Below are 22,842 nucleotides of genomic sequence, written 5' to 3' on the forward strand. Positions count from 1 at the left end.
GAGGATGGGGTGTTGCAGAGGTAAGGCACACAGGGGCAAGGAGAGATACTGGGACAGAAGGTGACAGTGGGGTCATGGGGTGAAGGGTCAGAAAGAACAGAGGGAGGGACTTCCAAGGCGATAGTGGGGTCCTAGAATGGGAAAGGGTTGGTGTAACACAGAAGCACTGTAACTCAGATGCAAGCTGCGCTTCTTCTCCTCTGGGCCCAGAGACCCTCATGAGAACCAAGTGCAGCTTCAGTGAACCCCCTCCCCAGAGGAGGGCAGAGGCGCACACACACACCACCGTGGGTGTGGGGCAGCTTAAAGACCTCTGGGCCCATTCACACCATCCCAGAGGTCCATAGGGTCCAATCTGAGAACCACACCTGGTGGCTGTGGGAGGCCCAGACACCCAGGAAGGCCCCTGTGGGCTTCCTTTTCCCCACCCTCCTTCCATCCTCACCCAGGCGCATTTCATCCCCATTTCCCTGGTTTCCCTAGGAAAGCTGCAAAATCCAGATCAGGAGCTCACCTTCCTCACCGGGTCACTGCCCCTACCACTTCCCAGAGGAAGCCACATGTCATGAGTTTCCATCACTTTATTTTGCAAAAATAGAAAACTCAGCAATATGCGATACAGCGGGGTGGAGGGGAGATGTAAACAGAGGGGAGGAGACAGCACCCTGACCCCCCCAGAGAAAAAGGGGAGCCAGTGGGGATCTTATTTGGCAGCTAAATACAAACTGGGGATTGGAGGAAGAAGGGAGGGGTCACAGGGGCCCTGGGCTCCCCCTCCCAAGACCCCTGGAGGAAGGGGTCAAGTCCAGGGTGTAAACAAAAGCTAATAAATAAATAGAGGTTTCCTCTGGGTCAGGGAAGGATCAGCTAAGCAGCGTCCACCCCCCCCTCCCTGGGCCAAGCTGCTCTGGAGATCAAGGGGGGAAGGCACTAGGGGGGAGAGGGGTCCCCGGGCCCCTCTGTAGTGTAGGAGGGTCCCTGCCCCGGTGGCTGAGATGGGAGGCAGGGGAAGCCCAAGGCACATGACAGGGCTGGGGGAGGGGCTCGTAACGGAGGCCGCAAGGTCAACTGTGGGCCCAAGCAAACTGTGCCCAGTGGACCTGCATCTGTCTCTTTCACCCTCTGGCCCCCAGAGAAATGCAGGGCCCAGCCTGCCCCAACCCGACCTGGTGCGACGAGGGGGCACAGAGGGCAGCGTGCATCCGGCAGGTGCATGAGGCACCAAGGCCCGGGGCAAGAGGGTGGGCTCAGCCCTCCCCCTACGTCCCCTTTTTGGTCTCTAGTGTTCCTGTTGGCTCCCAGAGGCCTAAGCACCCGGCAAAGGAGGGGGCTGTAGAACCGGCAGGGTCGTCCTCCTGCCCCGGGGAGCCCGGGACCCTGGGGTCTGAGGGGCAGTGCTGAGATCTGGGAGTCCACACTGAGGCTCACCCCTCTGCCCTCTCTCCCGGTGGGAACAGGGCAGGCCCCCGAGACTGGAGAGGGAGCCAGTTGGAGCAGGAAGGGGATGAACACAGAGGCACCCCTGGAAACTTTGGCAAAAACAAGGAGCTCACTGGAAGGGGTGGAGAGGGCAGAGCAGGTCCTCCCCCGGGCACTGGCGGTGTCTGGGAGATGGTCAGTCTGCTGCCTGGAGCCCCAACCCCCACGGCAGGGGAAGTCAGGGGCCCTGGTCAGGCGGGGGGCTGCAGCCCCGTTTGCCCTGGCCCCGGGGAACCTCATCCTCGCTAGAGGCCTTGGGGTGGGGGCCAGGCTGCGAGGAGTCGTCCTCAAACATTTCGGGGTTCTCCAGCATCTCTCGGATTAGGGGAGGCATCGGGCCCGGAATCTCCATCTTCAGGGTAATGGCCCTTTCTGCTCCTGTGACAGAGCGACAAAGAGGTTCAGGGGAGCAGAAGCCCAGGCCCCCTTGAGGCCACCTCCCCAACCTCTCCCCCAGGGGGCTCCCGGCAGAAGCCGGCCACCACTGTCCCAGGTCACCGTCTCCTGACTCCAGGGGTCCTGGGGGCCACCCCGCCTGCCTCCTCGGCCAGTCTGCTGCCCACCCATCCCATCCTTTAGGTGGTCTCCTCAAGGGTCACACCGGGCCCGTGGCCAGTGCACCCCCCCGCGCACCCCACTCCACCTTCCATGTCCACGGCCAGCCGGTGGTTCCCAGGCCTGTTCTTACTCATCTTTATAATCACAGCTGACATGTACCGAGCCCCTACCTGCCAAGCATCCTTCTGAACCATCACGGTCCAACAGAAATTTCTGTGATGATGGAACTATCTGCTTCGTAAAATACAATCCTCACTAGCCACTGAGCACCTGAAATGCAGGTACAGCAGCCGATGGACTGCCTTTTTTTTTTTTTTTTTTTTTTAAGATTTCACCCATTTATTTAAGAGAGAGAGAGAGCACGAGAGCATAAGCAGTGGAGAGGGAGAAGCAGGCTGTGCATCGAGCACGGAGCCCAACGCGGGGCCTTTTCCCCAGACCCTGGGATCATGACCTGAGCGGAAGGCGGCGCTTCACTGCCTGAGCCACCCAGGCGCCCTGAGGAATTGCATTTTTAATTCTGAGCAGTTCTAAGCTGTGGTGCTAGCTCCCTCCGCCCTCACAGTAACTGAGGGGGTCGGTCCACGTATAGCCCCGCTTACAAACAGGAAAACAAGGTTCAGTACGTGACGGAATTTGCCTGAAGTCTCCCCACGAGCATGCGGCAGGCCTAGGGTTCCAGCGTAGACCGCCTGATTCTCTGTTCTGGTCTCTGCTTACCCGCCTGCCTGACCTGAGAGACCAGCAGGTCCCGAAGGAGAGAGGAGAGGTTCCCTCGTGACTAACCCTTGGTGCTGATGCCCCGGAGGTCCGTGATCTTCATGAGCATCCTTGGGAACATGTAGGGCTGGCTGGGCCGCCGCCGGCGGGCGTAGAGCCTCAGGGCTTCTAGCAGCGGCTCCTGCAGCTTGTCTACTTTTTCTGGTTCTTCCAGGTCCATGCGGTCTACAGGGACAAGCACAGCGCAGTGAGAGAGGAAGGGGTGGGAAGGAGACGGTGACAGGCGGCCGAGTCCCAGACCCTGCTCCAGGGTCCCCCCCCCGGGGCCCCCAATCTGTCCCATCAGCCCTCTGCCTGTCGTTCGGGAGCCTACCCAGGCCACCTCCCCTGCCCCGAGCCCTGCACCTTCTCCCCTCTGGCAAACCGCTCCTGCCCGGACCCCTTATCTGGTGCAGGTGCACCAGTTACATGGGGTCTCCTCTGCTCTCCCTCTGCTCTGCCCCCCTGTCCACGTCATGCTCAGGGCTGCGCCTGAGAGGTCTGTGGACAGGGCAGGGGCGAGGTCAGCCAGGTCAGAGGGCCGGGGTGGGGTGTGGGGGGAGGAGCCCGAGTAACCGCCAGGGGGCGCCCCTGCACCTCCGCAGATGAGGCAGATGGCACTGAGCAGCCCTGTCTCCGTGTCATCCATCTCCAGCGGCAGGAGCTGCCCAGCGAAGGCAAAGACGAGGTCTGTGAGGGGCCCGAAGCCCGCGTTGTGCATCTGGGTCCGGTTCAGAGTGAGCCCGTCGGAGAAGGTCATGGTGTCCTGTTCTGGGGTGTACCTCGTGCAGATCCGCAGCATCTAGAGGTGGGCAGGGGGAGGGGTGGGTGCTGCGTCTGTCTGGGCAGGAGCACCTACCGGGTGGGGAGGCCCGAAGGAGGGCAACCTGCAGGAGGCGCAGGGAGGGCGGCGGGGGGTGGAGGATCCAAAGCTGGGGAGGGAAGAGAAATCGGAAGGACGCAGGGCGTCCAGGAGCACAGGAGCAGGTCTTGGGGTGGGGGTAAGACCCAAAGAACCCAACTCAGGTTTAGAGGGGATCTGGGGAGGCCCAGACCAGACAGGGGTGGGGAAGACACTGAAATCTTTGTGCGGACAACTCCTCGGGCTCCCCCGGGGTCAGGCGTGTCGGGAGACAGGCCCCCACTCACCAGGATGTCCAGGCAGGCAGCCTTGAGCAGAGTGATCTGGTCCGCAATGCTGAGCCCCGTGAAGCCAGGCAGCCGCTTGGCAAACTCCACGATCTTGATGATGCACTTGGTGGCCAGCTCGCTGAACTTGTCCCAGAGCCCCAGGTCCAGCTGGACCCGGTGGTCTGCGCTGGAGTTCTAGGGAGGGCAGGTCGGAAGGCAAGCTGAGGCCTCCTTCTGCCCAGACCCCAGGCTCTGCCCTCTGCACTGCTGCCCTTCCTCGTCCTGACACCGGACTGTGACCCCCCTACAACCCCGACCTCGTCCCCAAAGCCCTCGCCGGACTCACCGTGGTGTATTTGCCCAGCTGGCAGAGTGAGGGGAAGGTCTCCTGATGGGCCTTGCTGACCTTGGTGATGAGCTCTTCTAACTGCGGGCTCAGCTCGTAGCTGTCAAGCGACCCCTCTTCCTTCACCTCCTTCTTCTTCTTATTCCTGTCATTCCGCACAGCTTGAAGGTGAAGGCGCAAGGAGAGGGTCAGGACCCTCAGAACCTCCCTCTGATACCCCCCTCACCCCAATTGTCACGTGTCCACTCCTTATCACTGCCTCAGTTTCCCTAGCTGGCACATTAGCTCCCATTCCCAGGCTGGCTCTCTCCAGCCCCACCCAGGGCCTGCAGCCCCTGCTCCCTCCCCAAGCCCTTTGGCTCCATCCTGCCCTTCCTGTAACCCTGCAGGAGCTGGGGAGGGGGGGCAGGATATGCAGGCGGCAGGATATCCACTTATAGCCTTGGCAGCACAATGGCGCAGGGGAGGGGGGGGTGCCCCAGATCCACCTCAGGCTCAGTCTTGGGAGCAGGGGAGGGACTGGCAAGCCCCCCCCCAACCTCCCCATATGAAAGAGGTCCAAGTGAGCCAGCGACCCCCCTTCATTCATTCACAGGAAGGATTAAGCTCTGAGAGGGAGAACCCAAGGGGTGGGGCCTCCCGGGTGAATGGCACAGACCACACAGGCCTGGCCAGGGTGGAGGCAGCACCCCGGGGCGGGCCAGGTCTCAGAGGTCAGTGGGGAGAAGGCAGCCATGACCCGCAAGGACAGGAGGCTCCCGCTCAGGCCCGGGGCCCACCTTCTTTGGACATGCCCACTTCGAAGCACTTCTGCAGCCGGCAGTACTGACAGCGATTCCGGGTCACCTTGTTGATGATGCAGTTTTTGTCGCGGTGACACGTGTACACCATGTTCTTCTGGATGCTGCGGCGGAAGAAGCCCTGGAGTTGGGGGTGGGGGTGGGCAGTGAAGCAGGCTGCTGGGAGTACCAGCCTCTCACAGGCCTGCAGGGTTGCCCCAGCCCGAGCTAGTGTAGGAGCCACCTCCGTGGGCAGCAGCCCCTCCCACCCCACAGCAACAGCTGCTCACTCGGGTCTCTCCCCCACCACCCGGACCAGAGGCCCTATGCTCCCACCCCCACTACTCACACACCTTGCAGCCTTCACAGGAGCTGACCCCATAGTGGTAGCCAGAGGACTTGTCATTGCACACGAAGCACGGCTTGTAGACCCGAGGGGGTGGAGGCGGCGAGGGCGAGCTGGGCACCATCTCCTCTGAGCTAGTGCTCTGAGTCTCCACCGCTGGGGGGGAAGCAGTGACGTGAGGGTCGGGACCCCTCCGATCTCCAGGCATCCTCACAGCACACACCCCATCCCTACTTCTCCCTCTGGCTCAGAGGTGACAACACCATCCCCACCAGTGACTTCAAGTCGTCGTACAGCCCTAGAGTAAATACTTCCAGAAAGCCCCAAGCCACCACCATCAGTGCACCTCCTGCAGCCTGGCCATCTTCCTGCACTACAGGGCCAGCCTGAGCCCTCGTGATCCTGCTCCGTTCCCCAAATTCCAGGACAAGGCCACCCTGGATGGTAATGTCCCCGGACTCAGATTCCCCAGCTATAAAGTGGGCAGCTGGAAGGGTTATGGGCTGTGGCCCTGCACTCTTTATCACTGCCTGTCCCACCGGTCCACCCAATAGTCTAGCCCCCACCATCCTCCTTATGAGGCCACAGATCTGGGCCAAGTACTGGCCACCTGTAGCTAGCGCCTGGCTAAGCGACCTGCTGGGGTACTCAGTGGGCCCCAGGGGACCTCGTTTCCTCCCAAGTGTTTTCTCCCAAGTAATGCGGGGTAGATAATTCCCCTGTTTTTCCCTCTCCGGCCACTCCCCAAATAGCTGCCAGGGTCCTTTTACCCAGAAACCACTGAGGCAGTGGAGCACATGGGACACAGGAAAGTAGGTTAGAGGATATCCAACATCCTCATTTTACACCTGAAGGGACGGAGGCCAGGAGAGGGCAGTGGCCAGCCCGGTGCCACCCTGCCAGCTGATGGCGGAGCCCAGGCTCTCGGGTCCCCTGACCAGATCGAGGCGGCCGGGCGGCGACTCGGAGAAGCTGGGACGGAGGTATCTGCTCGGTCTCAGGTCCAGAGCGGCTGGGGGTGTAGCGCGGTTGGGGGTGTAGCAAAGCAGGAAAGTCAGGTGCCGGCGGGTAAACGGCCCGTGGGGGAGGGGAGCTGGCGCTGGACTCTGGGCCTCCACACTTCGCCCTGAAACGTGCCCCCCAGACTCCCAATCGCGGCTCAGAGGGGTCCCGGGGCTGCTCAGGAGGCCCTTCCTGACTCGGGGCTTCGGGTCTGTAGCTGATCTTCAGAGGCTGGAAAGATCTAGGAACTACTCAACCTGTCGGACCTGGCGCCCAAACCTAGGCGGCCCACGTCAAGGCGGGAAAGCGCTAAGACCCCCCCCTGGGGAGCGGCCCACGCACCCACCTGGGAGCACCTGGTTCCTCCTAACCGGCCGCAGCCCACCTGGTCCGACGTCCGCCCCCTGCCGCCACAGGCCGGAGGCAGCCCCGGAGGCCGGGGTCGGGCCAGCTCCACCCCCCCCTGGAGGGGAGCCCTCCCGCCATTAGCATAAGAATCCTGCCGGAGTGAGATTCCCCGCGACGGGCGGGGTGGGGGGGAGGTGCCCGCGTCCGCTCTGCCCGGCGGGAGCGGGGCCAGGCCTCGGGGAGCCCTCCTGGGGGCCGAGCAGGGCACGGGTGCTGCCCGCAGCCGGAGGGGGGGCCCCTGCCCGCAGAGCGCTGCCTCATTTCCTCTCTTGCGAAAGGGCCTGGGTGCGGCCCGACGGCTGGGGCAGAGCCGGGCAATTACGGCCTGGGGGCCGCAGGGAGCAGGCCCCGGACGGCCCTTCCTGTCTGCCGTCACCCCTTCTGGGCACCGCTCTGCCCCCTGAGCCTCCCAGGGCAGCCCGGGGGCTCTGGTCAATCTGGGGGTGAAGCGCACAAGAAGGCTAATCTGGTCAAGCCTGCTCAGGTTCCCTTCTCAGCCCTGGGCCGAGACCCCACCGTCCCCACCGTCCCCACCGTCCCCACCGTCGGGAGGCTGCTCCCAGGCTAGGCAGGGGCCCCTGCTGCGGAGGAGGGGGGTGGGCTCTAGGTTTTTCTCCTTTTAAAGCCCAAATTGCTGAAATTGAGGAAATTCCTGGCCAGGCTGAGCGGAGCTTCAAACAAACTCTTTATAACCGGCTGTAAACGCTCCCAGCTGCGAGGCACAGGGCCGAGAAGCCCAGACACAACCTGACACACACCTCTCCGGAGTCGCTCTCACACATCAACAAGCACGCGGGGCCCAGAAGCAGACGCGCTACCGATGGGCTCCTTCACCCCAAGCGGCCCCTGGCACCGCGGGACACACAGGCGGGCAGAAAAGCACGCCCGCCCCAGCCACTCCGTGGACGTGGGCGCACAAGTCCTAAAGCTGCCACACAACATCCAGCGCGCGTTTGCAGGAGCGCAGCTCAGCGCCCGCACCAACACCGGCCTGGCCTGCGAGCGCAGCACCAGGACACCCGCGGACACCCGCGAACGCGGCGCGTGGCCCCCTGCACGAGGGAGCTCGCTCCCTCCCTGACTTAGACACGGGTCTAAGCTGCTTCCTCTCTCAAAGTGTGGGGAGCAGGCCTGAAGCCCACCAAGACCCTAGAGGCCAAAATGACTGGTCCTAAATTGAAATGCAAAAACACGCTGCCAGCCAAGTCCCAGGGACCGCCAGGCTCCTGAATAGAGGCCCCAGCCCCCACAAAACCCCTCCCGGGCAAGTCTCTCCCCCTCAGCACCCCTCCCGACATACCCCCGACTCCCCTTCCTATTGGGCACTGAAAGGAAAGTTAAGCATTCACCAGGATTTGATGCAAAGTAATAACAGCCCCATGCTTTCTCCACCCTATAGACCCCACACTTTTAATCCTTGCCGCACCCCACCCCAAAGTGCGGTCTCCCGGTTGCCACCTCCCTCCTCTAGTCTCCGGGCTGAGCTGTTAATAAACCTGAGCAGCTCTGCCCTGGAACCAGAAGGCCGAAAGAAAGAAAGAAAGAAAAGAAAGGAAAAGCAGAAAGCAAAGAACCGAGAAAGAAAAAAAGAACAGAAGAGGAAAAAAAAAAAAGAGAGGAGAAAAAGCCAAAAAAAAAAAAAAAAAAAAGGCCGCCGAGCACTGTCGTAAACAGCGCAGCCGGGAGCCAGCGAGCGGGCGCGTCGGCGGCCCCGGTGACCCCGCGCGCCCTCCCCCGGCGCCCGCCCCGCCCGCCCCGGCTCCCGGCGCGCTCCCAGCCCCGGTGGATTCGGGGGTGTTCCCGGCGCCCCTCCCGGCTCCTCCCCGCACCCACCCCCGCCAGGCGCTCGGGCCCAGGCTTCAAAGCCGCCTCTCATCTGGACTTCATTTTTACTGCCTCTCAGTCCCCAGCTTTTTATTACCGCCCTGCACAGGGGTTCTGGGCCCCAGGCCTGGCATCTCCCATTTCACAGGGAGGGGAGGATGGATATTCGGGGACCCAGGGCTCCCACTCTCCCTGCCGCTGCCTCCTCCGCGCCACCCCCCTCCCCAGAAGCCCCAGAAGCCCCAGAAGCCCAGAAGCCGACTTTGCCTTCAACTTTTCGCTTCTCCGAGCGCAGCTGGAGGTCGTGGCCCTGGGGCGAGCCCCCACCCCCTCCCCGGCTCCCTGCCCCGCACGCAGCGCCCAGCGCGGCTCCTCGGGGCGGGGGAGGGGCGCCAGGGCCCGGCCCTCCGCCCGCGGGGCGCACCCGGGATGCTCCCCGTGCGCGGCGCTCCCCGACCCCGCCGACCCCCAGGCCGCGCAGCGCACACGCCTCCCCGGCCTCGCGCCCCCCGCGCGGACCTGCCAACGCCGTCGGGGCCCACGGGCGAGACCCCCCCGACGCCCACACCCACACCGCCCACGTAAGGGCTGCACCCTCCAGGGGTTCACACGCTCTGCAAGTGTTTTTCACGCTCCCAACTTCCCACGTGGAGCCTACAAACGCCACCCACGGCCTAGGGTGCCGTATCCCCCCGGGCGCGAGCTGGCAGGAGCACCCCGCTCCCTCCCCATCCTCAGAAATCCTGGGGCGGCATCAACCGCAGCTCCGGGCGAGACACCCACCCCAAGAGCCACACGCGCTCCAAACACTACTGCACACACCCAAAGGAGTCGCTGAGGTCCCCACGTTTAAAGGGCCAGCACCTCCCTTTGCTGCACACCCGCCGCTCGCAGAGACGGGGGGAGAGTCTCCGCTCGCACCCCGCTTCCAGCGTCTACACACGCAAAGAGCGAGCCGCGGCCTCCCCTGCAGCCCGCACCCCGCCCCGGAGCTCCGGTACCTACACTGCAGGCTGGCGGGTTGAGGCCAGCCCAAAGACTCCAGTCCGGCGAAGCAGGAGCTGCCCGCGGCTCTGCGCAGCAAGCCGGCCCCGGGCCCCGACGCCCCGTACAGCCGGCGCGGGCCCGGGGCGAACGCTTCCATGCAGTCGTACATCGCGACCCGGCTTGGAGGGGAGCTGGGTGCTAGGAACGCCGCGGACCCGCAGCCGATTCCCCCTCCTCCCCCGGCGGCGCCCCGCTCCTGGAGGGGGGGAGGGGGAGGGCTAGCATAGGGCGCCAGGCTGCATGGGGGGTAAGGGGTGGGCGGGGAAGAGGGGGATCCCCGGCAGGGGAAAGGGACTGGGCGGGGCGCAAAGCCAGGGCTGCCGCAGCGGCCGCGGTCCGGCTCACTCTGGGCGCCTCGGCGGCGAACACTGGGGAGACCTTTTGTAAAAGCGGAGCCCGGAGGGGTGGGGGGTGGGGCTTGGAGCGCGAAGGGGGCCGGGCACCGAGAGGAGCCGAGCTGGGAGTGGAGCGCACACTTACACACACTCGCGCCCGGCGCGCGCGCCGGCCGAGACGCACACCCGTGCATGCATCGATGGAGGCAGGCACCACGTATTTGCAAGTATGCAACAGTGCGCGTGCATGCAGCTGCACAGACGCACAGATGCACAGACGCACAGATGCACAAACGCTTGTGCAGGCACATCCAGCTCGGGGGAATGCTAGCAGGCGTTCCGGCTCCACAGCCCCGGGGCTTTGCACGCATTTGCACTTGGGCGCGTGCCCTGGTCGGGAGTGGGGGGGGGGCAATGGAGGAACCGAGCACACGCATTTCCTTTTGCGTTTTCTCCCCCCCCCCCCCCCGCACTCCACTCTTTGCACACAAGTCGGTGCAGGCAGGGGTGTCGGGGAGACGGCGGAGAGGGCAACATGGAGGTTCCCCGCGCGCCGCGCTCCGGAGCTCGGGGACCTGCACCGCCTCCGCCCCCTCATTCCCAGGCCTGGCTCCTCCCTCCCCTCCCTCCCCTCCCTCCGCTCCGCTCCCCTCCGCGCGCGCTCCGGGGCCGCAGCGTACATTCCTGCGGCTCGGCGCGCGCCGCCGCCTCCTTCCTTCCCGTCCTCCCCGCCCCCGGTCGCGGGGCCGGGGCGCGCTCCCGCCGTGAACTCTCCGGGAACCCCCCTCGGGGCGGGGGGCCGGGCGCGCTCACCTCCCCCTGACCCGGCCCCGCCCCGCCCCGCCCCGCCCAGGCCGTCGCCAGCGCCGCCGCCGCGTCCCCCGCCCCCTCCTGCGCCGCCGAGTCTCCCTCCCGGCCGCGTCCCGGGCCGCCTCCCCGCGGGTCCCCTTCCTCGAGCCCGCCGCGCTTCGGGAGCACGAAGCCCCCCGGCCGCCCCCACGGTGCCACCGCGGGCCTGCCCCGGCGAGCGCGCCCTCCCCAGGCCGCGCACCGCGCCCGCTGCCCCCGAGCGCCGGGGCCCCTCGGCCGCCACTGCGGGTCGGCCGCCCGGGGTCCTGGGGCCACTGCACCCCCCGCGGCCGCGGCGCCCTCCCCTCCCCCTCGGTGGCCCCTTCCGGGCACTGAGCGCCCTCGCCCGGCGGAGAAGGGGTGAGGGGGGCGGGGGCCGGGCCACGTCAAGAGCTCGCCCTCGCCGCCGGCCGAATCGGGGACCCTGGCCCCGGGACAGCGCCCGCGGCCGCGACTCCCGGAAACCGCCCCCTCCCCGCGCCCCCGCCCCGCCCCCGCCCGGCCCGGCCCGGCCCGGTCAGCGCGGCTCCCCCGGGGAGCGCCCGGGAGCGGGGAGGGGGAGCGGCGGGGAGCGGGAGCGGCGGGGAGGGGGAGCGGGAGCGGCGCCCGCCCCCCCCCGCCCCCCGCCCGCGGCTGCGCCAGGGCGGGGCGCGCTCTTCTAAGAATCTCCTGTACCGGGAGGGGGGCGCACTGGGGTGCCGCGGGCGGGGGGCGCCAGTTTGGAAGAATAAAGAGCAGGAAGGGGTGCCAGAGCGGGCAGGGAGGGGCAGGCGGGCGCGGGGAGGGGAGGGGAGGGGCGGAGTGGGGGCTGGGCCGACCGGGTGGGGGGGCGAAGTGCGGCCCAGGTGGGAAGGGCTGTGCCTTGTGACCCAGCGAGAGCTTCCCTGCCTCCTCGAATGCCCAGTTCGAGTCCAGCACCCCCACACACCAAAAAAGGGAGGGCGAGGATAGATTTCTGAATCAGAATCTGGGCAGCGTTAAAAAAAAAAATCAATTAACTATAAAATGGGAAGTACCCCCAAAACCAGGGGGAAAGAGCTCTGATTAGTCAACTCCAGGCTCTCAGGCCCCCCCCCCACCACCACCACCCCCTTCCTCCTCCGAAATCTGAAAGGTCCCAATTAAGTCAGGCCTGCCTGGTTGGTAATTAGAACCAGAAGTGGCCAGGCCACAGAGAGGGGGGTTGGGAATGGGGCACAGGAGGGGGGGGGTGGAGGGCTCCAGGAAGTCATGAGTCTTCAGTAGCCCCCCTTTCTCTTCACCAGATGCACCCCACTCCTCGTCACCCCATCTGTGTGTTTCCCAGGCACTGCAGGGAGAGGGGGCCCTAGAAGGGAGGAGGCAGGACAGTGCCAGGCCCGCCCTTCCCGACAACCCCAACCCCCCCATTCTAGCCGGTCTTAGTACAGCCTTGAGGAGAAGGTAAGGGGATGGGGGAACCTAGTGCCCCCTCTTATCCCCAAAGTCCCCCCAGCCCTTATTGCAGCAATTAGACCCATTAGCCTTCTAGCATTTCATGGGAACCAGATGTTCTCCACCAGCCTGGTGGGAGTATGAGGGGGGGCTGCTGCCTGACTCACCCCCCCAATCTGTGATCCCCACCACCAGGGTTCACCCCTCCCAGCCAGAGCCCCAAAAAGGCAAGACCCCAGAGGCAAAGAGAAGCGCACCCCTCCCCCTCTAACAAGGCCCTTAGCGCCCAGAGTCCTGCAGGTCACCCCTCAGAGCCTCGACCACCCTGGCAAAGGATGAGTTTGGCCAACGAGGGGCTGGGGAGGGAGGAACAGCTAACCCCTCCGCACCCCCCCTTTCCCCCTCCTGCCACCTTCTGGATGGGGTGGAGGATCACTGGCTCTGAATTCCTCATGCTAAATTCTCCTTTCCTTCCAAAACCTTCCCTCAGAAAGGTGAAGAGGGGGCTTGTCAAAGCAAGAAGCCCCACCCCAAGGGTAAGTCCTAACTCAGAGTCCCACCTGAAGGGCAGCGGGGAGGGGTCCCTGGAGGAAGGGGCTGCCAAAGAGAGAAGGGAGGTGCGAATGAGGGACGGGGCCCAAAGCAGGGGTGCAGGCATCGCTGGGCAGGATGGGGGCTGGGACTGGGTAGGGGGCCGGGAGAGGGGGGTGCAGCCTGGGCCCCAGCCGCGGCGGCTTGCCCGGCTCCCCCCGCCGGAGAGGTTTCCTGTTGCAATCAAAGCCCCGTTTGTGTAGGCCTGGAGCTGGAGCCCGAGCGAGGAGACCGGAGGGGAGGGGAAGGAGGCGGTCGGCTGGGGTTTTTTCCTGGAGGAGGCCTCGCTGCCGCCCGCTCCCGCTCGCCACCCTTACCCTCGCCTGCTCCTTCTGCCGCCTCCTCTCCCAGCGTCTGGGTTCCCTCTGTTGGCTGTGCCGACCGACCGCCTGGGTAGTTCTCCGTCACCTCCTTTAGGTCTCGGAGTCTGTCTTTTTCAGTTTCTTTCAAGTAGAACTCTTTTTCTTCCTGTGCCAGCCTGCCCTCAGTTTCTCCATGTGACTTAGCCTGGTGCAGCCTGGGCTCCTTGCCCCAGGGACACTGTCACCACCAAGCTCAGAGGATGAACAGGGCTAGGTCCTCAGTGCCACAGACAGCCTCCTTAAGAGGGGGAAGAGGGCCAGGCTTCCCTTCCCTCCCATCCCACTCTGTTCCCTGCAGTCTTGACAAAGCAAACAGAGCACACCAGTGTTCCTAAACACAGAGACGCAGAGAGACACAGACTCGGGGCTTTCGCGGACACGTGTGAGCTCGTACACCCAGCGGCACACGTGCACACACACACACACACCCCCTCTGCTTTCCCGTGCAAACAGGCCTGCGCTTGCCCCCACAGCACATGCCCCCCTCCCCGTCGTCCCCCTCCCCTCCCACCACACGGTTCTGAGATGCCTGCCTTACCCACTCAGGCCCCTGGAGAACCCCAAGAGGTGAAGCAAGCTTTCCCTTCTCAACGTGGATGTCTCCAAGGTGCTAGGGACCCAGCAGTAGGATCCAGGAGGCAGCCTCAGGGAGAAGTTCCAGACTCCTTCATGGACCACCCTCCCTCCCATAGACTAAGGGAGGGGGGGTGAAGAGAGAGACACAGACTCAAGGTGAGTGCAGCTTTGGCATCAGACAGGCCTCCAAGCCCTCTCCATTGGGTGGCCCCAGGCACAGAGGGACAGCGGGGTCAGAGAAATGAGAGACTATACTCTCACCCCTCGGCGGCTCTCCCGCTGTGGGAGGTCTCCCAGCCTCTAGGATCCCCTCCTCTCCCCTCTTCCTCCCTCTCATTTACCACTGGGTGCTGCATGCCCCACTCCCATGCAGGCTGTCTGGACCCAAGCCTTCCCCTTCTCCCCACCCCACCAGCACCTCTTTGCCCAGGCCTGTCCCCACTGCCAGCAGCCGCACCCTCCCCAGCTACCTGCCCCTTCTGGCTCCTCCCTTGGATCTCTCCTTTCAGTCCCCCTCCTTCAGGGTGGCCTCCAGGGGATAGAGCCCAGGGTGACCCCTTCCCCTGCCTTGACCTTACTACTTCCATCCCTGCCCTTGATCCCAGTGTGTCCAGGGCAGAGGAGAACTTCCCTGGGGACTTGGCTGCTGGCTCTCAGCATTCCCCCACCACCATCCTTTTCCTCCTCTCCCTCCTTGCTCCCAAACCTGCGAAAACCAAGTCCCAAGGGACCAAGTTGAAGGGTTCTCTGCAAGCAGTACTTTCACGGGGGAGGGTGGTTTCTTCCTACCTCCCCAGGCTCAGGGACAGATTCATGGGGTGTAAATGAGGTAGGGGAAGCCCGGCTGGGCTGAGGTTTCCAGAAAGGGGGGCTTTGTGCTCGCTTGTTCACCTGCGTGCCACCCAGATATCCCCTGTTGGTCTACAGACGCGCCACGGGCCGGTCTCACGGAGCACCAGACACACCGTCAGCAGCCCTATTAAATGTCGCCTCCTCACACTGACTCTTTGTTGCGCGCACTGGAATTCCGTGCGTGCGGGGAGAGTCTCGAGGACATGCTGGACGTACGCAACTGCACATGGTCTGCACACGCGGGTGCGCACACACACCTTCTCCAGACGAGCACACCCTTTCCAGCAGAACGGCCAGCCCCATCTGGTCACCCCCTCACACACCCACACAGCCCCCTGGATGCCCCCCAAAGGCACGGCCCCCTTTCTCCCACCTCTTTCTCCCTGAGCTCTAAAGGATGTCTTTCTTTTTTTCTCCCTGTCTCTACGCCTCTGGTTTTCTGCCCTTCTCTGTGCCTCTCCTTTTATCACCTCCCCTTCTTTCCAGGTGAGGACTCTCTACACCTGCTCACATGCTGCCCCTTTGCCCCGCAGGACCCAGCGGCCCGGCCCTCTAGGTCATGGGCACCCAGGCCTGGAATGGCTGGATCAAGAAGACCAACTACGAAGTAGGAGGAAAGGGGATCCAGAGGGAAGAGGAGAGGCCTAAGGCTTGTCTGCTGTCAGCACTCAAAGGCTTAACCCGGAGAGGGCAGGCCTGAGGAACAAGTAGGGATCTGCACAGCACGTGGGCACCATGCCAGACCCAGAGGGAGGGGAGGAGTCGAAAACCCACATGGCTGGAGGAGAGGATGCTTCTGGAACACCCCCTGCACCTCCCCCAGACTACTGGTGCAAGAGCTACTACCTTCTCTGCAGCCGCGTCCACCCTCCCCGGCACCAGCAGGAGGGTCCCTGACCCCACACGTCTTTGGGCACCTGGCACTATTTCATTTGCTTCTTGTGCTGCCTGTCTCTAACTCAGAGCAATTTCACCTCTCGATGTCAGGTGGCTGACTGGCCTCCCAGACTCCTCCACTGCCCGGGCTGCTTCCCTAGACTCACGGCGGCACGCAGCCTCAGACTTCACCAGGCCCACCCTTGGCTGCCCATACAAAGCCTTCCCCCTGCCATTGACTCAGGAGGCCACTGTGGCCACGACACTGTAGGCATGTTGGGCGGGAGAACTCTCATTTGCAAACCAGTCCAAACCCCCTCCTGCAACCCCTGTCACCTACTCCGTTAGATCAGACCCCCGACCCCGCCAGCCGTGCTAACCGGGGTACCACCAACTTTTCTATAGCACCCACCTTCTACAATGGCCTACTGTTTCCACCTGCCCTCATCCCCCAAGGACCCTGAGACTCACACAGAGAGGCCATCTCCTTGGGGAGGTCAGGCTGGCCCAGGCCCCGGAAGCTGGGACTCAGCATCTCGAAAGGTGGAGACCCCCTGAGAGCCCCTGGGAAGGCAAAGGGGAAGCCAGCCCCTGGGTAGCCAGATCCGGGCCCCAGGGCACCAGCCGCAAAGAGTCGCTCCTTATTGGTGGCCATGGCAGCTGCGGTGAGGGAGGCCGAATCCCCGGGGGTCTGCAGCGGGCGGGGGAGGTCTTCAGCCACAGCCCCCGCCCATGCCCACTGCCCCAGCCTGGGAGGCTCCGTGCCCGCCCTTCCTGGCCTGCCCACTGGGCCTCCAAGAGTCCTAGGGAGAAAGAGACGAAAGGGAGGGATAAGAGACCGGTCACCCTAAAGCCCCAAGCCGGCGGCCCTCTCCCCCCTTGGAGCCTTTTCCCTCCAGGTTTCTAAGATCTGTGCTGCCCTGGTCCGGGGCCTCCACCACATGGCAGGAAGGGGAAGGAGCTTAGGCAGGTTGAGAAAAACTCTCCAGGGAAGGGGAAAGTAGTTCAGGTCTTAGGACTCCAGGGGGGGGGGAGGACCCCTAAGCTGAGAAGGGACCCTTGAACACATCAGTGCTAGACACTCGGCTTAACCTTCACGTCATTCCTGTGAAATGTGAAGTAGGAATTATGATTCCCATTTCACAGAGGAGGAAACCGAAGTTGAGTCACTGGCTCAAGGTCACGAGGCCCTAAGTGGTGAAGCCAGGATTCAAACTCTGGGGAGGCCTGGCTGGTTCAGTCGGTAGAGCGTGAAACTCTTGATCTCAGGGTTGGGAGTTCAAACCCCATGTTGGGCGTAGAGCTTACTTAATTTAAAAAAAAAAAAAAAAGAAGAAGAAGAAAGAAAAAGAAAGAAAGAAAGAAAGAAAGAAAGAAAGAAAGAAAGAAAGAAAGAAAGAAAGAAAGAAAGAAAAGAAAGAAGAAAGAAAAGAAAAGAAAAGAAAAGAAAAGAAGAAAGCTATTTAAACTCCCCACCACTCTGGGGAAAGCTAACATATCTCTGAAGTAACTTTGAGGCCCTACGTGTCTCTGGAGAGGAGTTGTGGTCCAGTGATGAGGATCATGGACTCGAGCCGGGCTACCTGAATCGACCCCCACCACTCCCTAGCTGGACGTCGGGCCTTCGGCGTGTTACTTAATCTCCCTTTGCAGAGTTGAGTTTCCTCATTAGTCAGTTGGGAATAACAGGGCCTGCTGCATAAGGTGGTTGTGAGGATTTAATGATTTCACATATGTAAGGTGTTTAAAATAATATAGGGCACGTATTAAATGCTACGTGTGTCTCGTGTTATTTCTCTCTGTACCTTCTCTTCCTCCATAGCTCTCTTGTATTCGCCCTTTCCTTCTGGCTCCGTCTTCCTCAATAGCCCCTCTTCCAGTTTCCCCTCCCAGTTCTATCTCTGTCTCCAGGTGTCCCTCACATCCTAACCTGCCCTGCATACTCTCCTTCAAACCCACAGGTATGAATGGAGGCCCCGCTGTGTGCCAGGTGTGATGCCAGGGAGCAGCTCCTCTCCTGGTCCTCACCTTACTTAACTTCCCCATCTCCTTTTCTCCGTCTTCTCTGAACCCTCTGCTTCCAGGAAGCCCTCCCAGACAGTCTCCCCTCCCTCAAGGGTAGCCTGCCCCAGGAGATTTTTAACCAGAGGGAGGCCAGAGAAGGGAGAGATGAAGGAGGGAGAGAGGAAACGGGAAAGCACCAGGGCTGGGCAGGTGCCTTCTCTCCCGATGCTCCTCGGACAAGGGAAAGTTTGACTTTCCCAGGAGGCCCAGAACCACCCACTCTAGGGGAGTTGGAAGGAGTCACCCCAGCCTAGGCACCTCCTCTAGCAGCCAGAACCGTCACGGATTGAGGGACTGAAGGACAGAGGGGCAGAGGACTGGGAGTGGAACAGATATAGACCGTGGGGTGGGCAGGCCCAGGGGTCGTGCAGGCGTTTCTGCATCTCTTTCCAGCCGTCCTTGCTTCTAGGATCCGTATCTCTCCATCTTTGTACCTCAGCTCGCCTGTCTGCCTGCCTTCCTCCCTTCCTTCCTTTTTTTCTTTCCTATCTCTCATCTACCTTGGCCTTCAAACTCCTGAAGGTAGGCTGTCGTGGAGGTTACAGAAACTCAGACCCCAACATCACCACCCTTCACTCAGGCCTGATGCGTGAAGCAACCCCTGCTCCTCACGAGGCATCATGCGTACCCCTGGTACCCTCAAACTCCTCAGCCCGGTGTCTCCCCAGGCTTAAAAGGCTGAGTCCCACGCCCCCAGGGTCCTTCTCCTTTTCCTTCCCCTGGTCCCTCAAGTCCTCATCCCTAGTTAAGCCCAGGTGGAGCCAGGAGTCCCGGCCCCAGAGGCCCCTGGGCCATAGCTCAACAGGCTGGGCCACATTCCAGGTAGATTAACCCCTCCGATGCCAAGGATGAGAAGCTACTGGAGCCCCCCCATCTTCTTCAGACTGCCTTCGACTAGGCCCCCGGGCTCTGGTTCCGGCACCCAGCGTCTTTGCTTCTCACTTCCAGGTGTGGGGCAAGAGGACCTCGGGGTCCCAGAGAGGGATGCTCAGTCTCCTTCCTGGTCCTTACTGAGGAGTGAGGCTGCAATGAGTGAAGGCCAGCCCAGCTCTCCCTGGGCTTGCTTCTCTTTTGCCTCAGAGAAGGGAGCTGAGTGTTGATGCAGAGGGGAAGGAGACAGAGTCCTCCGTTTCTGAGCCCGGGCTCCCCTGCCCTGGCTGGGAGGGGAAGGAAAGGTCTTAGGTCCAGGGTGGAGGAAGGCACCAAGGGATGGAAGACAGTGGTACAGAGTAAAAGGGAATCCTACGCTAGGGCCCCAGAAGCCTTGGCTCTTTGGGGAACCTGTGGAAGGGAGAGATGCCACCTCGGATGGAGGTGGGGCTGACTCGGGTAAAGGGGCCCTTACAAAGCTGCTTCTCTTAGGGCTGAGGTGGAGCTGAGGGAGGGCATGGATGAAGGGGGCTGCCGGATGGGGGGGGGGCGCGTCTCCTGGCCGCCCTGCCCGCTCTAGAGCCCGGAACAAAGCTGCTCTTGTCGGCTGCTCTCCACCCGCTGCCCCCCTCCCCTCTGTATAAACACGACCACCTTTTTCCATGACCCCATCCCCAGCCTGGGCGGAGAACCCAGGCATCCTCTGCTCTAGCCTGGGCCCCCAGCCTGCTCCCCAGGAGGCAGCGGTGGCCTGGGTTTCCCTGGCCTTGTGCCACCCTTGGGGGAGTCCAGACCCTTGAGTCTCCACCTCTCATCCCCAGGTGCCCTCCCTCCACCCCACTGGCCCCAGGGAGGGGCAGTGCCCAGGAGGCAGGCAGGCAGGCAATGCCAGTGGAATGTGTGTGGGCAATGGAGGGCACGGGCAGGGTGGGGCCGAGGGGGGAACTGGAGGTGCCAGTTAGGTGGCTTTCTGAGCCAGGGGTGGGGGTGTGCCGGGGCGGGGGTGTGTGCCCTGTACTCCTACCAGGCTTTAAGCTACAGCATGCATGCGCCTGTGTGTGTGTGTGTGTGTGTGTATGTGCGTGTGTGTGTGTGTGTGTGTGTGTGTGTGTGTGTGTCTATTTGGGATACCCAAGCTCCAGGCACCCTGCACACACTGCCCCCTGCCCCCCAGCCCGTTCCTTTCTCTCCTTGCCTCAAGGATACGGGACACTTCCTGTGGTCCTCAACTCCAACGCAGCATCTGAGGAGTGACAGCAAGGGCAGGAGCCTCAGACCTGAGGGACTGCACCTCCCTGGACTCACTCATCTCAGCTTCTCGCCCTAGAGACCCCTCCTCCTCCTGGGGCTCCCCTGTCCCCCCCCAACCAGGCGTCGGTTCTCTTACCCTCCGGCCACCTGCAGAGATGCCCTCCTACATTCTGGGTCAGGCCGAGGGACCTGGGCTGTCACCGCTGAAGACAGAGAGGCCGGTCAGGGGGGCGCCCAGGTCGCTGCCCGCCCTCCTGCTCTTCCCCGCTTTGCTTTGGGCTCCCCGGGAGGGCGAGGACTCCCGAGGACCCCCCTCCCCGGCCCGAGGGGGCCAAGACTCACACGGCCGGGACGAGTGGGCGGGATGCAGAGCCGCGCCTTGGGGGCCCCCAGCCCTCCCTCCCGCCCAGTCCACCGGCCTCCGGGCCGCGGCGCCCCGGGCCTGGCGGGCTCCGGCCCTTCCGACGGCCCGGCCGGGAGGAGGCGCTGGGGCCGCTCGGGCTCGGGGACCCCGCCGACGGCTAGGGCGGCCCTTCCACGCCCGGCAGCTCCCGCGTGGGCCCGACCCCGCCGCCCGCCGCCCCCGGCCTGCTCCCCGCCCGGCTCACCTGCACGGGAGGCGGGGGCCGAGCCCGGGCCCGGTCGCGTCGGGCGCCCCGGGATGCGGCGGGGGTCGCGGCCGCGGCGGCGGGGCCGGGGGGGCGCGGGCTCTAGGCTGGGACAGTCCCGGGGCCTCTCGGAGCCCGCCCGCCCACGTGACCGCCCCAAAATATCCGACACATTTTCTCCCAAACCGCACACTGACTCTGCAGGCGGGGACACGGAAAATATTTTCTTTCTTTTTCTCCCTCCCCACCCCCCTCCCTCCTCCCCCTCCCGCCCTCGCTCCTCCCTCCCCTGCCGCCTGCCCCTGCCCGGCTCCCTCCTCGGTGCCCCGGGGCCGGGGGCGGGGCGGGGCGGCCCGGGACGCCTGGGTCTCTGCCCTCCCGGCTCGCCCCCCCCCCCCGGAGGCCGGGCCAGGCAGGCCCAAGCGCTCGGCGTGGCCCGGGATGCCACCCTGCCCTGGCACCTCTCCCCTTCCTGCCATCGAGGGCACTGGCCGGGTTGTCCGCGGCTGCGTGGTTGAGCGAGGCCGGGCTCTGCTGCCTCCCGAGGGGAGGCCAAGGCGCCGCAGTGATGCCCCAGGGCATGACCCCGGTGCCACCGTCTTTACCCTTCGCTTAGCCTCCCCCGCAGGCCCTGGGGGGCTCCACTTCCGCCGGCCTGTCCCAGGTGGTCCTCGGTGCCAGGAGCAAACTGCTCTAACTAGTGGGATGGGGGGTGCGGGTGCTGAGGCTCCCGGGCTGGGCGACCTCCTCCTCTCACCCGCTGAGGGGGCCGGGGTCCCTGGCTGCCAGTGTCGTCTCCACCTTGGGGCTTGGATCTGGAGAGGGAGAGGCTGGTGAGGAGGGCAGGAGGAACTGTGGCTGCGGGTGGGAGGAGCCTTGGGCTGGGTGTGAGGGAGAAAGCCCGAGCTGAGGGTGTGTGTCGGCCTCAACCAGCGCCTGCTTGCCTGGTAGATGCGCCACGAGTGTTGTTGACTCGGGGTGTGCGTGAGCGAGCTTGCCCAGGGTCAGCGCCAGTGTGGGACACGGGGACGCCGGCCACCAAGACTCTCAGCCGGACCCTGGGAACCCAGGGGTTTGTCTCCGTTCTACCGCAGAGTGAGGGGCAAAGAGGGGTCTGAAGTCCACGCTCTGTGCCTGGACCCCAAACACTCCCACGGGGATCGAAGGTGGGGGTGAGAAAGGAGAGAAGGAGAGCAGTAAAGGGGGCCCAGCTGGGCCGGAGAGACGCACCCCAAGGACCTTTCCCCAGTAACACTCCCAGGGTGGCCAGCACTGGGACGTGGGCTCCTGATCACGTCATCACATTTTCCGTACCGAAATTACTCTGCTCTGTCCTCACCACCCCTCTGGGGGCCAGGTGTCCTCCCCCCTAGGAAAGGCCGCCTTTGGTAGCCAGAGTCAGGTGATGGAGAGGGGGAGAGAAGGGGCGCGCTGCTGCGGCCATCTCAGGAGAACAGGAGACGTCAATGGGGGTGCAGACAAGGCCCTCCCTTTCACTCCAGGGGTGGAAAGAGCTGGGAATAGGTACTCCAGGGTCCCGTCCCCAGGTGGCCTGGCTGCTGTTGACTTTGCTTGGTTACCCTGGGAGCAGCACTCAGCAGCGTGGGAGGGGCAAGTGTCGGGGAGTTGGACCCAGGCATCCAGGCTGGGGTGGGATGGCGCCCGCCTGTGTGGCAGGGATCTTGCCAGGAGGCTGCAAAGTTAACCCCTCCTGCCCTGGTGGCTGGCGGGAGGAGGGCCAGCCCAACCGCGGTCTGCGAAAGTGGCCCTAATTCCCCCTCCCCGTCCCAGCACATCTGTACTTGGTTTACAGTGAATGAGTCTCCTGTCCTCATGACCGGGCGAGGGCACCACTCCCTCCCTGGCCCTGGGCCGGGCATCCTGACACACACCCAGGCACCACCCCCGACACTCTTCCCGCTGGGTATCTCCTCTCCCTGCACTTTCCCCCTCTCCTTCTTAAAGGGGCTCAGGGGCTGGTCGAGGTCAAGAGCTAGAGCTCTAGGACTGTGCAGCTGGGGCAGCAGATGGAGACAGGGAAGCTAAAGGGGGGGCTGAACACTTGTAGGGGCTGGAAAGGGTCAGCAGCTCCAAAATTCCATCTGTGTCTGCCCTTCTCTTTGTTTTGGTTTGTCTGTCTGTCTGCCTCTGTCTTTGTCTCTGGTGGGTGTTTGTCCATCCATCCGTCTTTGGTAACTGGCTCCTCCCTTCTGGTGGCCTGCTCCGTCCCCAGCCAAGGACGCCGGCCAGGGGGCGATGCCCAGGAAGACCCGCCCTGAGCCGTCCCTCCCCTCGGGATCGCCGCGCCTCCGCCCCCGCCCTCCCCGGGACCCAGTGACTGGGGTCTGTTCCGAAGTCAAAACAAAAAGCCAGCAGACTGGGGATCTGGGAAGTGGGGCATTGTGAGGGGGTCAAACTTCCTCCTCTGTCCCTCTTGCGAGGCAAAGGCAGCCGGTGTTCTGCCCAGGGATTCCGGGGTGAGACTTGGGAAGGGGGCCTCCTACGCTGGAGGCCGT

General features: G+C 63.6%; 1 protein-coding gene across 6 annotated transcripts; it reads right to left on the reverse strand.

The window, feature by feature from the left end:
• Positions 1–566: 566 nt before the first annotated feature.
• On the reverse strand, positions 567–21,163 carry RARG (retinoic acid receptor gamma). 6 transcript variants are annotated; one of them, XM_055336981.1, is made up of 11 exons: positions 20,932–21,163; positions 20,327–20,524; positions 19,855–19,921; positions 16,005–16,336; positions 5,406–5,554; positions 5,053–5,194; positions 4,274–4,434; positions 3,946–4,122; positions 3,394–3,598; positions 2,824–2,982; positions 567–1,857 (listed from the first exon to the last, which is right to left on the reverse strand). In XM_055336981.1, the coding sequence occupies exons 4-11, from the start codon at positions 16,186–16,188 to the stop codon at positions 1,658–1,660; spliced, it is 1,377 nt and encodes a 458-aa protein (XP_055192956.1). In that variant the 5' UTR covers positions 16,189–16,336; positions 19,855–19,921; positions 20,327–20,524; positions 20,932–21,163; the 3' UTR covers positions 567–1,657. The 6 variants fall into 6 exon arrangements, with proteins under 6 accessions (XP_055192956.1, XP_055192954.1, XP_055192957.1 ...); XM_055336979.1 differs by lacking the exon at positions 20,932–21,163 and adding an exon at positions 19,663–19,710; XM_055336982.1 differs by lacking the exon at positions 20,327–20,524.
• Positions 21,164–22,842: the final 1,679 nt, after the last annotated feature.

The sequence above is a fragment of the Nyctereutes procyonoides genome, unplaced genomic scaffold, assembly GCF_905146905.1.
Source record: "Nyctereutes procyonoides isolate TBG_1078 unplaced genomic scaffold, NYPRO_anot_genome, whole genome shotgun sequence".
Lineage (NCBI taxonomy): Eukaryota > Metazoa > Chordata > Mammalia > Carnivora > Canidae > Nyctereutes > Nyctereutes procyonoides.